General features: G+C 42.4%; 2 protein-coding genes across 2 annotated transcripts in view; both read left to right on the top strand.

Moving 5' to 3' along the window:
* Positions 1-24,210, top strand: part of LOC142046341 (uncharacterized) — a 1,049,055-nt gene that overhangs the window by 101,434 nt on the left and 923,411 nt on the right. The gene's annotated exons all lie outside the window — the stretch shown is intronic.
* Positions 1-24,210, top strand: part of ERP44 (endoplasmic reticulum protein 44) — a 127,572-nt gene that overhangs the window by 15,243 nt on the left and 88,119 nt on the right. Inside the window, exon 2 of the mRNA XM_032787140.2 lies at positions 14,103-14,175. Within this exon, the coding sequence (XP_032643031.1) occupies positions 14,103-14,175 (73 nt within the window). The remainder of the gene's footprint in view (positions 1-14,102; positions 14,176-24,210) is intronic.

Genomic DNA, 24,210 nt, shown 5'->3' with positions numbered 1-24,210 from the left:
GGTTCATGCTTCTGCCATAATGAAGGTGCAGACCAAAAAGTGGCACGTGTGACATGTGGAAGTTTTTAAAAAGGTACAATAATTATGGGATGGAGAAAGTGGGGAACGTTGCCCTTAGTTCCTAAAAGTCTGTTGGTGAAACGCAGGTATCTCACAAAGTACTGCAAAGATGTCCCACAAGGCATTCAGCCAGATGGTGATGTGAAGCACACTGGGCTATCTATGCGTGGTGCACCACACTTTCCATTGATGCAACCACTTGTGAGTACGTACAGCACTGACACAAACAGTTAAGTATGCATGTATGTGAATGATATACAAAAGTTGGTGGGAGTATGCCAACGAAACTCTCATTGACCAAACTTTGGAGTATAGATATGGCCTTAGTGTGGGAAGGGCAATAAACGGGGGCCAGGTCTACACACACAAAATTAAATCGACTTAGCTATATCGCTCAGGGCTGTGAAAAATTTCACTCCCCGTATGCCATAGTTAGGTCAGCCTAACCCCCTGTGTAGATGTGGCTATGTTGACTGACAAATTCCTCCCTTGACCTAGCGGCCACCTCTTGGAGAGGTGAATTACCTACATCAACAGGAAAAAAGCTTTGTCAATGTAGGAAGCATCTTCGCTACAGCAGCACAGCTGCAGAACTGTAATGGTTGTACTGTAGACTTTATTCTAAGTAAACGGAGTTCAATATAGGTTATATGTTCAGAGAAACTTAGATGGAGAACACCGAAATGAGAAGCTATAAAGAATTCATTCTAAAAATTAGACTCCCTTTAAAACAAAGGTGAGAGTCAGCTTCTGCTCTTTTCAGATTTAGCCCTATTGATTAGAGCAGGGATTCTCAAACTTCATTGCACTGCGACCCCCTTCTGACAACAAAGATTGTTGCATGACCCAAGGAGGGGAGACTGAAGCCTGAGCCCATCTAAGCCCTGCTGCCCCATGTGGGGAGGAGTCAAAGCCAAAGCCTCACTGCCCCCAGGGGGGTAGGGGGCCTGATGCCTGTAATCTGAACCCCATTGCCCAAGCCTGAAGCCCTCAGGCTTCAGCCCCAGACAGTGGGTCTCAGGCTTTGGCTTTAGCCCCTAGCCCCAGCAAGTGTAAGCCAGGCAACCCCATTAAAACAGGGTCCCAACCCACAGTTTGAGAACTGCTGAACTAGATTAAAAGAACAATATTTTTTCCTAACTTTCCTGTCAAGTATTGCAGTAATTCTTGTTATCCTTATCAACCGATGTAATTACTTACTGTAGTAATTGGTGAGCCAGATATATTGAACCACTGATCACTGTTTGAATTGAAATTGTAACCTTAATATGATCGTTGCATTGTATTATATATGATTAGTTTAGGGAAATTAGAAGTAAATTAGCTAATGACATATTTACTTAGTTTCATGTCTGTTTCATGTCTGCTTGCTTCTTCTTTTAATGAGTCCATTAGAGCACGCTAGACTGATTCCTCTCTCAAGATCTCATTGCAGGAAAACAACCTATTTAAAGGTAGTTCCTGGACTCATATTTTAATTTGACTGACATTTTGTTACCACTGCAGAAGTTTAGATGTACAAAATAAAAACTAGTATATCTAGAGCCGGGCTCCTCAACGCATCTAAATGTGCCCACGTCCTGGCCGGCAGTGGAGCATCCACCCAAATGCTGCCGAATTTTTGCGGCATTTTGGCAGCGATGCCTCTCAATGACACTGGTTATTGCCGACAAGTGACGTCATTGAGAGATGTTGCCGCCGAAGTACCGCAGAAATTCGGCGGCATTTCAGCGGGTGCTCCACCGCCACCATGGTCCTTCGTCTGGCACCCGCCAGACGGAAAGGTTGGGGACCACTGATCTAGAGTGATCCTGTCAGGAATTAGGAAGCTACAGAAAGTAGACGTCCATAGATCCTTACAGTTAAGAGAGTACTTGACTTGAACACCGGATTGATGGATGTGGCCCAGTGTCTGTTCCTCTTTGAAATTAAAATCTGATAAGAAACAGTCAAATGAAAAAAAGTCTCATTCACTTACATCATGTAATGGGAGAGAGCTAAAAACTAACAAGTTTTTAAAGTGCTTATATCCCAATGCTAGAAGTCTAAATAATAAGATAAACTAGAGTACCTCATATTAAATGCAGATATTGATGTAATAGGCATCCCAGAAACTTGATGGAATGAGGATAATGGGGCGCAGTAATACCAGGGTACAAAATATATTGGAAGGGGACAGACTAGGTCGTGCTGGAGGGGAGGAGTGGTGGCACTATATGTGAAAGAAAGCGTAGAATCAAATGAAGTAAAAATCTTAAATGAACCAAACTGTACCATAGAATCTCTATGGATTGTAATTCCATGCTCGAATAATAAGAATATCGCAGTAGGGATATATTACCGACCACCTGACCTGTGAAATGCTCAGGGAGATTAGAGAGGCTATTAACATAAAAAAACTCAATAATAATGGGAGATTTCAACCATCCCCATATTGACTGGGTACATATCACCTCAGGATGGGATGTAGGCATAAAATTTCTTAACACCTTAAATGACTGTTTCTTGGAGCAGCTAGTCCTGCAACCCACAAGAGGAGAGGCAGTTCTTGATTTAGTCCTAAGTGGAGCAGAGAATCAGGTGCAAGAGGTGAATGTAGCTGAACCGCTTGGTAATAGTGACCACAATATAATTAAATTTAACATCTCTGTTATGGGGAAAACACCACAGCAGCCCAATACTGTAGCATTTAATTTCAGAAAGGGGAACTACACAAAAATGAGGAAGTTAGTTAAACAGAAATTTAAAAGGTACAGCATCAAAAGTAAAATCCCTGCAAGCTGCATGGAAGCTTTTTAAAGACACTATAATAAAAGCTCAACTTAAATGTATACCCCACATTAAAAAAGATAGAGAACTAAAAAAGTGCCACCATGACTAAACTGCAAAGTAAGAGAAGCAGTGAGAGGCAAAAAGGCATCTTTTAAAAAATGGAAGTTAAATTCTAGTAAGAAAAATAGAAAGGAGCATAAACTGGCAAATGAAGTGTAAAAATATAATTAGGAAGGCCAAAAAAGACTTTGAAGAACAGGTAGGCAAAGACTCGGAAAGTAAGAGCAAAAAAAATTTTAAGTACTTAAGAATCAGGAAGCCTGTTAAACAACCAGTGTGGCCACTGGATAATTGAAATGCTAAAGGAGCACCCAAGGATGATAAGGCCAACTAAATGAAACGAAGGGTATGTCTGCACTACGAAATTAGGTCAAATTTTTAGAAGTTGTTTTTTTAGAAATCATTTTATACAGTTGATTGTGTCTCCCCACACCAAGTGCTCTAAGTGCATTAAGTCGGCGGACTGCATCCACAGTACTGAGGTTAGCGTCGACTTCCGGAGCATTGCACTGTGGGTAGCTATCCCACAGTTCCCTCAGTCTCCGCTGCCCACTGGAATTCTGGGTTGAGATCACAATGCCTGATGGGGCAAAAACAGTGTCGTGAGTGGTAGTGGGTACATGTTGTCAGACCCCTCTCTCCCTCTGTGAAAGCAACAACAATCATTTCACTCCTTTTTTCCTGGGTTACCTGCACAGATGCCATACCATGGCAAGCGTGGAGCCCGCTCATCTCACCGTCACCATACGTCTCCTGGGTGCTGGCAGACATGGGACTGCATTGCTACACAGCAGGAGCTCATTGCCTTTTGGCAGCAGATGGTGCATTACGATTGGTAGCCATAGTCGTCGTATTCCTGGATGCTCTTTTAGCCGACCTCAGTGAGGTCAGTCAGAGTGCCTGGGCAGACATGGGAGTGACTCAGCCAGGTCATTCCCATCTTCTGCCAAGCACCCAGGAGGTGATGATGGCTAGCACTTGTACTGCACCATCTTCTGGCGAGTAGCCAGGAGATAATGATGGCTAGCAATCATAATGCAGCATCTTCTGCCGAGCACCCAGGAGATGACGATGGCTAGCAGTCGTACTGCACTGTCTGCTGCCAGCCTAAGATGTAAAAGATAGATGGATCAAAACAAGAAATTGACTCGATTTGTTTTGTGAACTCAACAGCCTGCTAAGGGTTTTGAGTTCAATCCTTGAGGGGGCTATTCTCTGTGACATTTGTTTGTGTTTCTCCTTGATGCAAAGCCACCCCCAGCAATGTGCACATCATGCTGATGAGCTCTGCAAACACGCTTGCCAAACAGGAAATGAAATTCAAAAGTTTGCGGGCCTTTTCCTGTCTAGCTGGCCAGTGCATCTGAGTTGAGAGCGTTGTCCAGAGCAGTCACAATGGAGCACTCTGGGATAGCTCCCGGAGGCCAGTACTGTTGAATTGCATCCACACTATCCCAAACTCAACCCAGCAAAGCCGATTTCAGCTCTAATCCCCTCGTCGGAGGTGGAGTAAAGAAATTGATTTAAAGAGCCCATTAAGTCAGAAAAAAGGGCTTCCTTGTGTGGACGGGTCCAGGGTTAAATCGGGGTAATGCTGCTAAATTTGACCTAACGTCGTAGTGTAGACCAGCCCTTAATGAATTCTTTGCATCAGTGTTCACACTTGAGGATGTGAGGAGATTCCTAAACCTGAGCCATTCTTTTTAAGTGACAGATCTGAGGAAATGTCCCAGATTGAGGTGTCATTAGAGGAAATTTTTGAACAAATTGATAAACTAAATGGTAATAAATCACCAGGACCAGATGGTATTCACCCAAGAGTTCTGAAGAAACTCACGTGAAATTGCAGGACTACTAATTGTAGTCTGTAACCTATCATTCAAATGAGCTTCTATACCAAATGACTGGAGGATAGCTAATGTGACACCAATTTTTAAAAGACTCCAGAGGTCACCCCAGCAATTACAGGCTGGTGAGCCTGATTTCAGTACCGGGCGAACTGGCTGAAACTATAGTAAAGAACAACATTGTCAGACTCATAGATGGGCACAATTTGTTGAGGAAGAGTCAACATGTTTTTTGTAGAGGGAAATAATGTCTCACCAATCTACTAGAATTCTTTGAGGGGGTCAACAAGCATGTGGACAAAGGGGATCCAGTGGAGACAGTGTATTTAGATTTTTCAGAAAGCCTTTGACAAGGTCCCACACCAAAGGCTCTTAAGCAAAGTAAGCAGTCATGGAATAAGAGGGAAGGTCCTCTCCTGGACTGGTAACTGGTTAAAAGATATGAAACAAAGGGTAGGAATAAATGGTCAGTTTTTAGAATGGAGAGAGATAAATAGTGGTGTCCCCCAGGGGTCTGTGCTGGGCCCAGTCCTATTCAACATATTCTTAAATGATCTGGATAAAGGGGTAAACAGTGAGGTGGCAAACTTTGCAGATGATACAAAACTACTCAAGATAGTTAAGTCTCAGGCAGACTGCGAAGAGCTACAAAAGGATCTCTCAAAACTGGGTGGCTGGGCAACAAAATGGCAAATGAAATTTGGAGTTGATAAATGCAAAGTAACGCACACTGGAAAACATAATCCAAACTATACATACTGCATGCAGATGTGGTCGCCCCATCTCAAAAAAATATATTGGAATTGGAAAAGGTTCAGAAAGGGGCACCAAAATGATGAGGGGTATGGAATGGCTGCTGTATGAGGAGAGATTAATAAGACTGGGACATTTCCGTTTGGAAAAGAGACAGCTTAGAAAAGGGGAGCTTTAACTGAGGTCTATAAAATCATGACTGGTGTGGAGAAAGTAAATAAGGAAGTGTTATTTACTACTTCTTATAATACAAGAACTAGCGATCACCAAATGAAATTAATAGGCAGCAGGTTTAAAACAAACAAAAGGAAGTATTTTTCCATACAACCCACAGTCAACCTGTGGAACTCCTTGCCAGAGGATGTTGTGATGGCCAAGAATATATCAGGGTTCAAAAAAGAACTAGATAAATCCATGGAGGATAAGTCCATCAATGGCTGTTAACCAGGATAGGCAGGGATGGTGTCCCTAGCCTCTGTTTGCCAGAAGCTGGGAATGGGTGACAAGGAATGGATCACTTGATGATTTTCTGTCCATTCCCTCTGGGTCACCTGGCATTGGCCACTGTCAGAAGACAGGATACTGGGCTAGATGGACCTTTGGTCTGACCCAGTATGGCCGATCTTGTATTCTTATAATAGTGATGACTAGTTGTTATAGATTTAAAAATCCAGTTAATAAATTTCTTTTCCTGAAATAGATGGTCTTGGCTACCTAATCAAATACTAAAGTGAGAAAGCAAAAATTGAGGCATGGCTTCATCCAGGGAGGGAATGTCAATGGAAAATGAAATGCCATCTTTTCTGTATTAATTAATTCTAGGGAAAGTGGTTCTTGAGTCTCCTTTAGATGTTATTAAATAACAAAGCACGTACACTTATTTTGAGAGAATGTTAAAAGTTGGATTTGTTGTGGAGCCAAATGAATAACAAACACAAACTTCAAGTACGAGTTATTTTTTTAATTGCATTTTAGAAGGCATTTCAGCAGAACTGACCCTACCTTATTTTTCCAAAAAAAGATATTTTTTAAATATAATAGATAAAAATGTATTGAAAAGCCTTATGACAGTCTAGTTGGAACTATCAAAACAAATCCAGAAGATTGAATGAATTAATTAGGAAATATTTCTAGAAAGTTGGAACCTGATTAGCTCATTGGTTAATGAAACAGCAAAAGTATAGTGTACTGTAGTAATGGAGATATGTAGTAATTTAGATATCTAGATAGTTTTTTTTTCATGATTTTCTTCCTGTCACACACGTCATGATAACAATCCAGCTTCTTTCCACCTGAATAGGATCACTTGTCATAGCTAGTTCCAGACACGTACAGATAAGATTTGCTATGATTTGGGGTTCAGAATCAGTACAATCTGGAATTTCATAAATTCAAAGATATTTGAAATCTTGACTTGATTTTATACTTCTTGGTGTTTTTTTCCAGCAAAGAGTTCTGTCTGATAAATGATTTTAAGTTTGGCTAGTTCTTCTCAAGCTTTTTTGTTTTCTTTAAACAAAGAATGCATGTGGTCTAATTGTTGTTTGTTACTGAACAATTTTAGCTAAAGATGACAGCTTCCCAAAATGACTCCACTTTCTTTCGTATTGGTGAGACCAATTTTTGTAGGGATCAAGACAGTCTCTTTCAAAGAGGTTTCCGGGTTCTCTTTTGTGTAGGTGGCATTTTGGAGGGGCTAAATGGAACTTTTGTTCCTGCAACTGGAAAAAGTCTGAGCTGCATCTGGTTCCTCTCTTTGTTTTTTTTAATCCCTCACTGTTGTAGTTACTTCTGTAAAGTGGAGCAGATATGTTCTTTTCCTGTCTATAGGGATAGCAAAAGGTTTGCAATGCATTTAGCAAAGGTTTTCAGGTGCTCCAGTTGCATTCTACTTTTTTTAATTAAAAAACAAATTATATATATAAAAACTACCCATATTTAACATATTGCTCTATTTGTCTAATGACTCCAGGGCAACTATTAAGAACAATTTAGCCCAAATAGATATGTCAGCTCTCACAGTTGCTAAATATAAGGCTAGAAATACCAGGTTCGAATAAGAAAACAAAATACAAATAATCTAGATTGGTTTGTGTTAGCTGTTGTTCCAAATTAGTGATTGTAATTACAGTAGATAGATTTTGTTTTACTTAGTGGCTTTATTTATGTTTATAGTTTTCAGATCAAGTTGTAGCTATAGCTGTTGTACAAAAATATGAATAGTAGAAAAAATATTTTCATGTTGTTGTAATTATGAAAAGTTGCTGCTACCACATTTTTTTCAGTAAAAACTTTTAAGAAGTGATTGTTCCTAGAGACCTCTTTATAGTACAAAACATAGCAAACAGTATTGTGCTTAATCACCAAATAAAAACTGGCACTATTCAATAAATCTTAATTATGTGAATGTTCAGGATCACTCTTGGGTGTTTCTGTTCCAATTAAGGGTTGAACTGTCCTCACTGTCAGTTTCAGGCTACTTTCTCCTGAGATTGCTCACAACTTGTATCCAGCTACAACAGGCTGCAAACCCTTGTGCTTCCTGTTGCCTGCCAGGTTAATGCAAATCTCAAAGCAGCAGCAGATTAGCGCTGTGCAGAAAGGGAAATGTACCTGGGGACTGAAAGTCAGCCACAGAATCCTGTGGGGTTAGAGTTTCTGATAGTAGCTCCAGTATGTCAATCTGGATTAGAAATAGGATAGAGCTGTTTGCCAGGCACAAAAATAATTTCCTGGTAGAGAGGAGAGGCAGCTGGTCATGTGCCTTTAGCAGAAAGAAAGATAAATGAAAGGTTTAGTGAGAATACACTAAGCTATTGCTGTTAGTTGCCTTGCAAATGCAATGCTAATTAGAAACCATGATACCCCAGGGAATAATAGATTACCTATATCTTCCAGGCAGTTTACATGGGAAGTGAAGACCTCTATTTCATGATGTGAATTTCAAAAAGGAAAGAAAACCTGAAATACCACAGGTCTAGTCTAGTGCTTGCTTTTTAAGATTGTCTTATTCACACACTCATTTAAACCACTTCAGTATTTTTCCAAGGAAGTAATTAAAATAAGAAATTTAGGGTCAAATGGTCATTTTGCCTATCCAAGTCTGCCTCTTCTGTTCAGTTAGCAATTACTGTGTACAAACCGCAATTAATAGAGTAAAATGTGGGAGAAAGATTTACTTAATAATCAGAGAAAAAAGTATAATGGTAGTAACATGGAACTCATTAATTTGGACATGCAGTATGGGTATTGAATAACATTACTGTCATATTAGGATAAACAAAATGGTGCATAGTTGGGGTTGGAACAGAGATTAAACCCTTGTGCTTCAGGGCATAAGTCAAACCCTGCATGACAGAGGTAGGGGAATTTATTTTTTCTATTGTATACATTATTCTGGAACTGCCCCTATAGTGTATTTTGCACCTTGCTCTGAAGCAAGAGATGGGATCCTGGACTAGATGGATCATGGTCTAATCCAGTGTAGCAAGTCCTTTATTAAGATCAGCCAACTTTATCTTGTCTTTCTCCATTATATTTACCCGAAGGTCCCACCTATACCAGGAACAGCCAAGTCAGCAGATCTGTTCAAATTTGTAGTGTTCGTTGAGCATGTCCAAGGTTTTAGCCTGTATATGGAATATGAGCAAGGTACCATTGATGCTACAATTTGGTTCAGTGTTGTATTCAGTTCCCTTGATTTGAACGTATTGTAGATATGCCCTAACTTCCTGTTCCTTTTGACCATACTTGGCTTGCTCTTCCACTGAAACTTTTAGAGGAGGAAACTGCCATCAAAAGGTACATAGGAACTGTTAATAAGAAGCCCATATTACTCCATGTTCTACTTACGTGTATGTTTATCTCAAGATCAGTCCATTTTTTAAGTATTGAATGTACAAAAAGTCTCCTTTTCATGCTGAGAAGTATTCTCCCCTCCTCCATTCTTCTATCTCTCAAGAATAGGGGAACAGATCTCACTGAGACTTTCCACCAAAAATTACATTTGGGTTGAAACAAAGTATTAAGTTAACTGCAAGAAGAACCTTTTAGAAAGTTATGAGGTTACAAATAGACCCAATGAAACTCTAAAATAGCCGTTGCTTAGTAGTAAGTATCATAATAGTCATTTATATGATAAAGTTCTTGGAGACCATTGAAGGTCCATGAAACTCTGTTGGTGAAAAGGTTTTTGTAATGGATTCGTTGGCTGAGTTGAGTTAATTTGTTCCTGTTGGATGTTTGATTTTAAGAGCTTCTCTGTGTGTTCTACTATGATAAGATTAAGCAAGTGTCAAGGTATCTAGAGGTCTTATAGGTGTCTCTTTTTTTTATTACTTAATTTACGTAAATATTTTTAAATGTACAACTACTTTCTGTGAAAGCAGCAGAGAATCCTGCGGCACCTTATAGACTAACCAACCTTATAGACTAACCTTATAGACTATATCTATACTATAGACTATATCTAACCTTATAGACTATAACACCTTATAGACTAACTATAAGGTGCTATATATCTAACCTTATAGACTATAACACCTTATAGACTAACTATAAGGTACCACAGGATTCTCTGCTGCTTTCACAGATCCAAACTAACACGGCTACCCCTCTGATACTTAACTACTTTCTGATTACCAAAATATTTTTGTTCTGGCAGCATGCTTTTAAAAGCATACCTTCAATGCCTGTTTTTAAACAAGAATGCAATTGACATTCACAGATGATTTCCTCAAGAGAATCTTGTTTATTGCCCAAGGGTGGCATTCATAGACTTCACAAGAAGCCAAGATAAAATTTGTCAGAACTGTGTAGCTTCTTAGCGATTTAAATAAGGAAATGGTATCTCTCTTCATGTTTAATATTCATAGTACTTTTAAAAAAAAAACTTCTTTCATTTCATGGGACAGCAGGATTATTGGGTCAAAAGGCGATGTTTTCTTGTCTTGGGCAGTTGATATATTAAAAACCTCTGAATTGAACATAAACCTTGCATATTGATTGACATAATGTTTCATATGAGAAGATAGACACTTCCTTTTTAACATTTAGCCTTATTATCCATCCACTGTGAAGGTTTTGGCATCCTCAACTGTTGTTTTGTCAATATGTTGATACATCGCAACTTTTTATAAAGATATTGGACTTCATTCTTCTACACTGTTCATGAGAAATGGAATATTTCAGTAGATTCAGATTAATGGAGCTCTTGGGAAAGGTATACTGTATACTAATTTAAACAAAAATGAGAAATGAGTATGTAAGTGCCACTCTATCTTCACTGCAGTATCTGAAGACTCTGTTTTTTGGGCTTTGTTTCAAGAGAGGCAGCTAGTTGTACTAAACCTTGATGCAATAACAGACTTGGAGGAAGCAACCAAACATTTTAGTTTTGCTTTAAGGCTCCTCTCTTTGAAGGATTTGCCTCAGGTGTTTGTATTGGGAAATGCTAGCTTATATTTTGTTTCTCTGGATTGGTGGGGTATGGTTTTATCTTGGTCAGTGAACTCTGTACTTGGTTTTCAGTTAAGTACATGCACTTGGTGATAAGTTGTATGTTACAAATATAAATATAAAAACTTAGGGAGTTCCTGCTCCATTTAAAGTAAGCGTATCTTACTAAACACCCTGATAATGTAAAACTAATATTTTGACTCTGAAACCAGGTTACCACAGTAAACATGCAGGTGATAAAATTTGTTTTCAGAAGTTCTGGCCACTGCTACAGTAACACTATGCTAACAACTGATTTGTGGCTTTAAGAAATTCAAGTCTTTCAAGTTGATATGTCAGGGGATCTGACATACTGAAACTGAAGTGCAGGTGGAGAATCACACAGAAGCCTGTCACAGAGGTTCCTCTGGAGACCTGTATGGTACATCTTGGAAGGTCCCACTTTCTGGAGGTTTTTTCTTGGGTTTTTCAAGCAGCGATTCTCTTTTCTCTTTATCTTCCTTCTAAAATTATTACAACTGGAGTTAGTTCAGCTGTCCCTAATTAATCTTTAGCCTATCCAACAAAACCAGAGCAGCATGGTAATATCTGACAATATCACTGTGGTTGCATATGTCTTACACAAGTGGAGTAAAATGAAAGAAGATATCTGGATGTCATGTTCTTGTCTCAATGGGAAGAACATCACAGGAGAGTAGTCCCAAAACCCAGTAGTCTTCAGGGAAATAATTTCAGACTTAGCTCTTTGGGACCTCACAATTCTACAGTAAGGATAAATCTAATCTATGGAGCAAAACAGAACATCTTCTGGAGCTGAGTTGAGACTGTGGAATGAACTCCTCCAGGAATTAAGGACCATCACTAGCCTCCACCTTCCACTCCAAGTGCAAGGTGCATTTTGTTGACCTTGCTTTCTGTAATGTAAATATATAGCAATGTATACATTTTAAAAAACTGAAACTCTACCACATCAAGACACCCCAGTGCACAAACTTCTCTCCCTAACAAGAGAACAAGCGAGACAAATGTGTAGTCACGTTGCTTAATGCCTAGCTGGAAGGCCCTCTGATACCATGGTGATGACCCTGGTATAAGAACCTATATAGACTAGAATAGAATTTCAAGACTTCAACAGTCCCCAGAGAGAGGGACTGAAAAATAGCTACTGTAGATGCACTGTCTCTGTAATAAACATCTTGCTTTCTATAACCTTTCCCTAGATACCACTGTTTTTTAGAAAATCAAAAATGACCAGGTTGAGTGATACAGATAATGCCTTACTGTTACATGTTACTTTGGTTTTCCAAGCTAATTTACATGTGCTTAAGTGGACATTCCAATGTTCCTAACATGTAGAGGAGACCTGTCACTTGAATTATGTTGGTCCTGGAATCTAGAAAACCTAAAATCAGTATTCTAGATGCTTAATGGGACTTGACAATAAAAGCTAGATAATCCCAACAGGGGAAAAAAGAGACCTTGCCAACATTCCTTCACATACTATTTGAAAAGTATAAGTAGATTTGGGACTGTAAATCTCATTTATGCTACAAGTACAATCATTACAAGTACTGTTTTTGTGAGCCGAAATAAATTCAATCTCCACACCAAATGAGGCAATTTTGCTTCTATTTTTTTCCCTTCTCCACCTTTCTTGGGATTCTTGGTTCAGCTCTTCCTTTAAGGCTTTGTCTTAATTGACACAAAGATCTCGTTGTTGTTTTTTTTGACAGCAAGATAACCATCACACAATAGTTTCTCACTGTACTATCCTAAATGGAGATAGGGCACTTGTACAGTTCAGAACGAGGTAACTAGGTGAGGTCAGCAATCTTATGCATCTGACGAAGTGGGTATTCACCCACGAAAGCTCATGCTCCAAAACATCTGTTAGTCTATAAGGTGCCACAGGATTCTTTGCTGCTCCTGCTACCCTAGGGTTAACCTTGCCCCATTTACCTTGTGGTAAAAGTACAGTGTCTTGTCTCCACTATGTTTTTACAGTGGGATAGCTAATGAGTGTTAATTATCCTGTGGTAAAATTTCTCCTATTTTGTCAGTGAAGATTTAGCTGTGATGTGTCTTGTCTTTTATTCCGCCTTCTCTTCTGTGATTGCTGATTTCTGCTTTAGGAATGGCCTCTCCAGGAGACTGTTCAACCCCTGTATCTATGCACAAAAAGTGAAATTGTTAAGCTAGTGTGTTTTCTTCAAACAGCTGCAAGTGAAACTGTCTAGCTCTCATATGTTTTCCTTTGGTGCTTTTGCCCCCTCTCTACCTTCCAGATTTCCCTGCCCCACAGAGGAATCTTAATCTTTGCAGAGAGGAGAATGGAAGGCAATGTGATACCCAAAACCTCATCTGTTATTGATTATATCTTGTCTGGCTTGAAATGTTTTTTCTACATTTAACTGCTAATCACGCTGTTAGACTCTTTTTTTTAAAAACAAATGGTAAGTAAATATGGATAGAACTTGGTATTGCCATTATAATTACATTGAGTCCAGTATGATTCTATATGTAACTTAATTTTGTAATTGAAGCATCTAACTGTCATGGTGATAGGTTCTATAAACGTTTAATACAATTCAATGCCATTGCATTCAAGGACTGAAGAAATGTGAGGAACCACAGAAAATGAGGATTTGAAAACATAGCTAGTTTAGCTGGGCACAATTGCAACTTAAAAAAACAAAACAAAAACCTCTTAGGTGGGCTAACACTGTATTCCTAAATCTTTCTCTGTGGAGTACGACAGTTGGATTGCTAATATGTGGCTTTCATTTCACTGCTAAGAGTAAATGGGCTGGTCTTCTGTTTTAAAAAATATAAATTTCTGTATAGATTTTTTTTTTTCAAGACATAGAAATGACCTGTAATATTTACTGAACATATTTAGAACTGAAAGAATAGGAAGAAAAATTGAATAGATTATAACCAGATAATACTTTAACTGCATGAGAGATTTATACATAGGTAAATAAACTTTACTTACAAATGTGTAGTGCCTTTTTCTGAAACGATTGAATTTTTGCTATGTTATGTGTTGTCATTTTTAACCTATGATGTTTAAAATCTGTGAGATGAATTATTTATCAATGTTGAAACATTATAAATGTTAAATATAGATTTAAAACCTGTTTCTTTTTACAGGTATCTTGGCTTTTGAATCCAGCAAGAAGTGAAATAACAAGTCTAGATAGTGGAAACATAGATGACATTTTAAGTAAGTACTTTAAAACTTCTTGTCTTTGCATGTGTCTACAACTGTTCTTTACTTGTGTGTAAAACATGGGTTATTGTCAGACTAACGTTTGAACAGTGCTTTGAAAATTTGCTATATAAATACAAGTATTAAGTATTACACTTTCGTAAGTGTCTTTGCCCAGAATTGATTCTCTGAACGGGTTACTTAGAAAATTATCTTGCTGTCGTTTAAATTAGGATTTTAAGAGGCTAAGAAAAAACTTGATGTCTGAAATTAATACATTATTAGAGAATGTGGGAAGTGTGACGGGATCCCTCAGGGGTGCCACCTGGAGCTGGGATACCACTCAGCCCTCTGACCCACCAGCTTAGGCTCCTGTGCACACTGTGCTGCTGTGACAAGCTGCAGAGTACCAATCTTGCACTTTCACCTGCATTCACACAAGTACGGACACACCCAGCTGCAGTTACATGCAGGCTCTCCAACCACCAGCTTCCCAACCTAGGACCCTAGAGTAGTACCATCCTTCCCTGGTCAAATCTGGCCAGTATACAGGTTTAATACCCAGTCTGTCTTTCCCTTAATGCGAAGAGGACCCTGCACAGCTTGCGGTAACCAAGCTGAGATTTCCCCTAGACACCTTAGTCCAGGGGTCGGCAACTTTTCAGAAGTGGTGTGCCGAGTCTTCATTGATTCACTCTAATTTAAGGTTTCGCGTGCCAGTAATACATTTTAACGTTTTTAGAAGGGCTCTTTCTATAAATCTATAATATCTAATTAAACTATTGTTGTATGTAAAGTAAATAAGATTTTTAAAATGTTTAAGAAGCTTCATTTAAAATTAAATTAAAATGCAGAGCCCCCTAGACCGGTGGCCAGGACCCAGGCAGTGTGAGTGCCACTGAAAACCAGCTCGTGTGCCACCTTTGGCACCCGTGCCTATCCCACGTTAGTCAAATGCATGCTGGTTTGGATTAAAATATAAAATAAGTTTATCTATAAAAAGATAGATTTTAAGTGATTATAAATGATAGCAAACAGATCAAAGCAGATTACCTACGCAAAATGAGCTTAACGTACTAGATAGGTTGGATATGAATTAGCAAATTCTCACCCTGAGTGATAAACAGGCTGGCAGATTCTTGAGCCACAAGCCTTTGCTTTGCAGCTTAGGTTTCCCAGGTTTTCATCTGCAGGCTAGAAATCCGTTTAGCCTGGGACCATCACTTCCTCCAGTTCAGTCTCTGTTCCTCAGGTGTTTCCAGGTGTGTGGTTGTAGGGGGAGTGAGGTACCATCATGATGTCATTTCCCCCTATGTTATCTTCTTCCCACTTGCTGGAAAGGTCTTTTGCTGTGACCTGGGTCAAACAGGTCCCATTATGTAGTGCTGTCTCTGAGAGGTTTCGATTGTACACAGTTCCTGGGGTAATCCTTGTGCATTTCCTCAATAAGCCGTTAACGTTGTTTGACCTTTTTACTGTTGTACCTGAAAGGCTGCTTGTGGGTGTTTTGAACCTCACAACATGTTTCATATACGCAGCCAAACTTCATAGCTTCACATACAATGATAGCACATACAATCCAATGAGGTATTAATGTCTAGCAGATCAAGACTTTTAGAATGATACCTCACAATGCATACTTTGTGCAAAACATATCCTAATTATATGACAGTGGTGAATAAGGGTGTGCCAGGGTGTCACAGGAAGATTTTATATAACAACAATCTGTCAATCAAATGTTTGAGAGAGATCATCAAGCAGCTGAAACCTGCAAAAGATCATAGTAGTCTTCCTTGGATAAATAATGCTTTTATTCTTGTAAGTGGTACCCAGACACCACAGTGATTCACCCAACTGAAATACACAGACAAAAATTGACAAATCAGTTATTGCTGTCTTATTGTGTTTGCTTTATGCAGTCAGATGTATGTTCCTTGCCTGAACATTCTTCATCTAGGACCTAATACATACCCAGTTTCTCTAAGGGTAAACTTTGACTGTCCTTTGCCTGACTAAATTTTTCTGTACACTTCAAATAGGTAAAGTAAAGTGGCTTTTTAATACCAGAAAGTAGAACTGTAAAATAAAAAGGTTGTATAGTACTGCAGGCTTGTTTTGTATAGTTACTGTATGATTGTGAATTGGCCACTCTAGTTGTAAATTTCTTAAGTGGTAATCTGACAATGGAAATGGTGGAAGCCCTTTTCCAAGGACATTCTTCATTTTTTCCTGATATACATTTTAAATAGTCAGTTTCTTAATTTCATCCTATTACTCTTCTCAATAAGTGCTTCATGATTCTTTGGGCCACCTTAAATTCCTACATCTTCTGTGAATGTTCTTTAGCCTATTGAACACCACATAGACACACTCCTCAAAGATAATTAGAGAAAATCTTAAATACCAAACCTCACACTTATCTCTTCAGTACCCCATGGACATTTTGTTTCTATCCACCCTCTTCAATTCATACTCCCTGGAGAATTCTGTACCAAAAAATTTAAAATTCTACACACAATATTTAAAACTCTTCATATTTTATTTGTCAAAAAACAAAATATCACATCAGTTTCAATTATTTTGGTGATTTATTTAAAAATACCAGTCAGTAAATATGTCTGTAACAATACAGACAACAAAAAAAAGATTCTCTTAGGAGTAGAGAATTAAAGAAACACTTATGACAACCCCGTTCCTGTTTCTCTGTTATGCTTTTGTTGGGCACTTCTTGGGGGGAAAGCTCCACCTGTCTGATCTCAGACACCCACTCTCCCTGCTCCCCAGAGCCCATCTGTGGGGCATCCTCCCAGCCCAGACACCTGTACCCCCTAGTCCTGCCACAGAGCCCAGCTGCGAGGTGCCACACCAGCATCCCCACTCCCCCCCACTCCCTTTTCACAGAGCCAGAAAGAGAAACAGCCAGATGTTGGATCCTGATCTTGTACGCAGTTTTCTACACACCACTTCCTTCCTTCAGGACATGCTGGGAACTGCAGCTGCCTGGAATCCTCTAGCTCCCTTCCCGCTGGCAGTGTCCTGTATTTGCAAGTTGGAGAGCCGGGCTCTGCTGGATCCAGCCACCCCTAGTGGTGGCCAGCAACTGTGCAGCACCAATTCTACAGGGGAAAAATGAATTTCTGTGAAGAACATTAATTCTGCACAAATTCTACATTGCACAGTAGGGCAGAATTCCCCCAGGAGTACATTCGATAGCTTGTATTTTATCATCTTTTGTTTTTAATCTATCAGCCTGTTTCAGTCTGAATCTTCTTATCCAAGCCAATTTTTAATAATTTTGAGAGTAAGATTTCAAGAAAACACTATTTAAATGCTTTTCTGAAATCCATTTTGTGTTCTGTTCATGTAGTAACTCTGACCTGAAGAAGAGGTCTGAATGGCTTGAAAAGTTGCATCTCTCACCAACGGAAGTTGGTCCAATAAAAGATGTTATCTCATCCACCTTGTCTCATGTAGTAACTTTGTAATTATGTCTGAAAGCAATCTGGTTTGTCTCATGCGGTTTTTTTCTTGGTAAACTAGTGCTGCTTGTTGACTATAGTGCTATAGTGCTTAAATGGTTAGTGATTTTTTCCCCTCAGTATTTTTTCCATTATTTTTCTAAAGGTAAAAATCTAATTTTCCAGATGGTAGTTACCAAGATCACACTAATTTATTAATTATGAGCCTATTTTTGCAGGCCCTCTCTTGAAGCAGAATTATAAGAAGAAATAAAGCAGCACAGCCCTACTCACATTCACAGAATACACTATAGCAGATCACTGCAGAAAAGACCAAACCACAGATCTATATTGATTTCTCTAGTTGTGCACATGTATAACCAAAAATAGGAAATTATTCTTTCCGCAAGGAGGAAGACCAGCTGTCCAAATCAGCATTAGGGAATCAAATTATATAATATAATTAAACAAAGCACTGAGGACAGATTTTTAGGCAGAGTATCGAGTGCTGTGACACTATACTTAGGAGGACATCTACAGAGCCATAGAAAAGTTACAGCTACGTCTTGTCACCACATTCTGCTGTAGGTTGCTATCCCCTTATGTTCAAGTTATTGTCCCTGGCTTCTGCTGCAATTGCCACGCCTCACTACCAACTCCATTCCAACCCTCCCCCTCCAGTCGCCCTAAGTAGCTGGCAATGAAGTGATGAAAGCGGCAAGTAGCCAAGATGTGGAAGGAAAAGTAAACAGTAAAGGGGCCTCTTTTCCCACCATTTCTTTCTTTCTAGCCCTCCTAGCCTCCATATTATAAGTCCAGGAGTTTCTTCAGCATGCACCAGTCCAAATTAAATCTGGTATAACTACTGATGGCAATAGCTCTCTTCCCCGGTGATCAGGGTCTTAGCATTTTGAACTAGGGAAGATTTTTAAATCACAGTGCCCTCCTTAATATATAGGTCCTAACAAAGGTGCCAAGTCCAGAAAAGCATCACCTCAGCCCTTTCCTTTGGTCATGAAAAATTTCAGATGGCATCACACTAACTCAATGCCAGCGCAAAAACAAAACTGTCACTAGCACCTTAAGTCCCTCCACATGTATTCGCAAGCAGTACTAATGTTGGTCGACAGTATTGCTAGTATGATCCCTCTCAATCTAAAACTCCCGTGGCCTAAGTGCTTCTGTCTGAAAAAGATTGGAGGCTACATATCTGTTTCATGGGACTTTGGTCCTTCAAATGCATTATTGATGCAGATTATTTACCAACTGTCTTAGTGATACAATGGGAAACTATGGAAAACTGAAACTGAGTCACCAGAAATGTCAATTTACAATTCTGGCTCCTCCCAGACACTGTGTAAAGGAATATAGATCATATGGCAAATTGGAGCAGTCCCTGAAGTACAACAGGAGAAAATACTTCTGTTGTTGAGAGCTAGAACAAGTACAGGGTGCTGAGGTGAGGGCTGTAGCTACCCTCAGTTCCATCAGAGTGATCTGCATGACTCCCAACTAGCCCTATCTAGAGTTGGATGGACACACGTGTGCACATACAGACGATTTGATGCCAGATTTTTTCAGTTTGAGAGGGTGCTTGAGCCACTCATCTCCAGATCATCTCCTCATGTTCAGATGCAATACTGCAGTGATTCTAAGGCTCCCTTTAGCAGTTCTGGCTCCACAATGATCTGTTGTTTTATGTGGCCTAGCCCTCCAGCCAGGTCACTGCTCAGTCCATTCCCCTTCTGGGGTTAAGAGAAAAGGCCAGAAAATAGGAAACTCACAATCTCATGGTCTTCAAGACTGTCTCCGAGCCTCTGTCTGGAACTTTGTCATTCTTGGCTTCTTTTATTCTTAAAACCTATGGACCATCTCTTGGTTCCAGCCTAGGGACCCTGTTTAGGTGGCTAAGTACTGTTCCTTAAATCCCACCACCATTTTCCTTGGGTTTTCCTACCTTTACCTTGCATATCAGCATCTTCACAAAATCTGCAGACTCTGGTATACTTGCCTTGACTTTGTGATTCCTTGAGGCTTCTCCTGGGGCCAGCTACAAAGCGCTTCCTCAAAACTGCTCTCAGCTCCTCTCTGCAGCAGCTGGACTGTATTGCTAACAGCCTCTCTGCTATTTGCCTTAAGACAGTCAGTACCCCTCTCCTTTAAACAGGAGTTTCACCTCAGCCCTCTCAGGAATTAGGGTTATATCTCACACAGCTCTCTGGTTCGGAGTAGTCAATATTTCCCTCTGTCTAACAGGACTTCCCCCTCAGCTGTCTTTCTTGGTGAGGTTGTATCCTAGGCCCCTTGCTTTCAGCGTATTCAGTATTTCCCTCCTTCGTTCAGGAGTCTTTTCCCCATCCCGCACCTCTCTCTGGGAACTGGATTTATAGTTTAAGCCAGCTGCAGGGCTTACGTGAGCTTCCTTCAGCTGGACATCCTTTCCGGTTAGTCCCCTAGCTTGGAGGATTTAACAGGCAGCCTTTCTTGCTGAGGTATGTCCCTATTCTGAGGGAAGAGACAGCCTTTATGCTGGTCCCCTTCTCCCAGTTGGTCCCCGATTTGGTTAGGAAAGAAGGGAGCCTCGCCCTGCCCATTCGGCCAGTTGTTTGGTCCCAGGCTGTCAAAGAAACAGTGCCTATCTTTCTCCCAGTCACTACTTATTCCTGGGACCACTTCCTCTCTGTCTGCCTTTAAGTTCTTGTATATCTATGCTGGACCTTCCAGATCCTTAAAGGCCATGCCAGGTGGTGGTGTGAACTGACCTTTAGGCCCTATTGCCCTGAAGGGCCGCCTACTCCATCACAGAAGCAAATGGCCACCTAGAGCTTTGGTTAAAATGAGGTCATTGGACACTGTCCAGAGAAGGTACTTTGTGGAGCTATGCAAAATTAGGGCTACTGGTCGTACAAATAATAATCACCACCACCACAGGAACAGCTTTGTTCAATTCCTAGTCTCAAGCAACCCATTCAAATGCCAGGACATGAATGAAACAATCCATCATCTACTTTAGGTCAAAGCAATACAGCCTGCTCCAAATTGTATTTGTCTACTTAGAGTACTGGGAACAAACAGAGCAGGACTCTATCTAAACAAGTTATTGAGAGAGCCTTAACTTCACGTTCTTCTTCGAGTGATTGCTCATATCCATTCCAGTTAGGTGTATGTGCCACGTGTGCACGTTCGTCAGAAGATTTTTACCCTAGCAACTCCGGTGGGTCAGCAGGTCGCCCCCTGGAGTGATGCCGCTATGGCGCTGGATATATACCCCTGCCGACCCGACTGCTCCTCCATTCCTTCTTACCGCCCGTGTCGGTCGTTGGAACAGTGGAGCGCGGCTTAGCTGTCCTCCACTTCCCTAGCTGCTCCTTGTTCACTTGATCTCTTGTTGTATATAGTTAATTAGTATACAGTGTAATTAGTTTTATAGTTCTTAGTTAGTTAGTGTGCATAGTTTAGCGGGGTTCGGGCATTAGCCCTTCCCCGCACCCGGTGCCAGGGCCCATGCCTGGTTCACCGGGATTTAAACCGTGCTCGGCCTGTAAGAAACCGATGCCCGTGAGCGATCCCCATGACTCTTGCCTAAAGTGCCTGGGGGAATCGCACATCTCCGATAAGTGCCGCATTTGTAAGGCCTTTAAGCCGCGGACAAAAAAGGAGAAGGACTTTCGCTTAAAGACTCTCCTAATGGAGGCAGCCTTGAACCCTCCGTCCTTGGCATGGAGCGCTCCTCCGGCACCGAATCGCGCCGGCTCCGCCAAAACACCTCTGCACCGGCCTTCTCCGGCGCAGGGACCTGATCGAAGACTCTCGGCTCCCACCACGCCTGCAACGCAGACTCGTTCGGATCGCCCGGCACCTAGTCCTGCTGTGGCACCGATGACTGTGGTACCATCGAGTCCGGTCCTTGAGAGCTCCCCTCAGAGGCCTGTGGTTGAGCTTGAGGTCCCCTCCACACCGGAGATGTTCACCTCAGCCAGCGACCTTATTGCGATGACTGAGTCTGCCCTGCCTCAACCCCCGGCACCACCGGTGTGGATACTGCATTCCAGAGGCAAGCCAGCTGCTATGAGACCTCCTTCGATGGACTTGACAAGCTGGCACCGATCTCGATCCAGGTCTCGGCATCACTCGAGCTCCCACGGATGGTCCTGGTTGAGACACCGCTCGCAGTCCTGGCACCACTCACCTAGGCGGTACCGGTCGTACTTGCGGCACCGATCCACCACTTGTCCTGCCCGATACTCTCGGTACCGCTCTGGCTCTAGGCACCGCTCCCGGCACCGAGACTCTTGCAGCCGGGCCCGCTGCAGACCGTCGAGATCCAGGTTGACCTCCCGGCACCGCGCTGGTTGCAGGTCCCGATCTCGTTCTCAGCACTGCTATGGCTCCCGGTACCGATCCCTGGCACCGAGGAGATCTCCAGTGACGAGAGCGAAGGACTCATACCAACCTCACTTGGCTCCTCCTTGGCCGTCCCGGCACCCTTCCATGTCCTCTGAGGCGGACAGTGGATACGCCCCGGACACTGATGTGCCTGCTGCATTGTTTCAGGAACCCCAACGTCAAGATCATGGGCTGCAGCAATGGGGTTTCTGGACATCTTGGGCATACCATCAGGCCCAAGGCTCTCAAACAAGTCAATCGCATTCGGCCACCTCAGAACACCTGGCGCCGGAAGCCACGATCACCCACCCCCCCTCCGTCCCCTATGGAGGAAGAGTTGACCCAGCCTCAGGATTCCCACATCCCCGGGGAGACGCAGACCATCCACCAGGCGGAATCCTCATCAGACCCGCTGGTTCCGGATCTCTCCTCTTCATCCTCCCCTGACGAGGCTGTAACTGGAACCTCTTCTATTGGCCCTCCACCGATTGACCTCAGGGTACCACCAGGACCTCCTCAGGTGTGTTGCACAAAATATGAACTTGCAAGCCGAGGAGATCCTGGAGGTACAGGACCCAGTGGTGGACATTTCGTCATCAGATGCCCCCACTAGAGTGGCTCTTCCCTTCATTAGGACCATACAGGCCAACGCCGCTACCATCTGGCAGTCTCCAGCCTCTGTCCCACCGGCGGCGCGAGGAGTAGAGCGTAAATATATGGTGCCCTCCAAGGGCTCTGAATATCTCTGTCCATCCTCCTCCCTGCTCCCTCGTTCAGTCGGTCAACGAGAGGGAACGCCATGGTCAGCAGGCGCCAGCCCCTAAATCAAAGGAGGTGAGACGCATGGACTTGCTAGGGCGCAAAGCCTATTTGGCAGGGGCTCTCCAACTCTGCGCGTCCAACCAGCAAGCTCTCCTTAACCGCTATAGTTATAATACCTGGGCGGCAGCAGATAAATTCAAGGAGTTGCTTCCACAAGACGCCTGGCAGGAGTTCTCGGCAAGAACTTCCCTCCAGGCTTCTCTGGATGCCACGGATTCAGCTGCCATGACTCTGGCCTCTGGCGTGACTATGCACCGTATCTCATGGCTGCAGGTTTCCAGCCTCCCCCCGGAGCTCCAACACACGATCCAGGATCTCCCATTTGAGGGCCAAGGGCTATTTTCGGATAAAACTGACCCTAGGCTGCAGAGCCTAAAAGACAACAGGGTCATTACGCGCTCGTTAGGAATGCACACACCGGTGACCCAGCGCAGGCCCTTCCAGCCCCAACCGCACCGCCCTTACCCTCAGCCCCGGCAGAGGCAAGACTTCGCCAGACGGTGAGTCAGAACCAGTCGCCGAAGGCAATCGGGCAACCAAGGGGGCCAAAATCAAAGCTCCTCAAAGCCTTCCTCAGGGCCAAAGCCTTCCTTTTGAAGGTGCGCCTGAGGGCGTTGTACCAGTTTCTTTAAAAGATCCGTCCCCTCCTTTTTCCAACCGTCTTTCCTTTTTCCTCCCTGCATGGTCCCAGCTAACATCAGACCATTGGGTCTTACGCTCGCTGGAATTTGGATACCACCTCCAATTTATTTCAAACCCCGCCCCCCGCCATCCCCCTCCCTTGTCCCTCTTCAGGGACCCCTCTCACGAGCAACTCCTCCTGCAGGAGGTGCACTCGCTCCTCGCCAAAAGAGCCATAGAGGAGGTACCGGAGCACAAGTGGGGCAAGGGGTTTTACTCCCACTACTTCCTAATCCCCAAGGCAAAGGGAGGTCTCAGACCCGTCCTTGATCTGCGGGAACTTAACAGATGCATGATAAAGTTGAAGTTCCGTATGGTATCCCTGGGGACCATTATTCCATCCCTGGATCCTGGAGACTGGTATGCCGCCCTCGACACGAAAGATGCCTACTTCCACATAGCCATTTTCCCACCTCACAGGAGGTTCCTCCGGTTCGTGGCCAACCGCCGACATTTGCAGTTCGCGGTCCTCCCGTTCGGACTCTCTACAGCCCCAAGAGTATTCACCAAATGTATGGCTGTAGTCGCCTCCCACCTCCGCCGCAGTCGGATACATGTGTTTCCGTATCTAGACAGCTGGCTCATCCGCGGGACCTCCGAGGCACATGTCCTCAGTCACGTCCGCATCCTCAAGGGCCTTTTCCTACGTCTCGGTCTAATGATCAATGTGGAAAAATCGACTCTGATCCCCACTCAGAGGATA

This window comes from Chelonoidis abingdonii, chromosome 2 (assembly GCF_003597395.2).
Source record: "Chelonoidis abingdonii isolate Lonesome George chromosome 2, CheloAbing_2.0, whole genome shotgun sequence".
Classification (NCBI taxonomy): domain Eukaryota; kingdom Metazoa; phylum Chordata; order Testudines; family Testudinidae; genus Chelonoidis; species Chelonoidis abingdonii.
The sequence above is the reverse complement of the archived record's forward strand: the minus strand, read 5'-3'. Positions and strand labels throughout refer to the sequence as shown.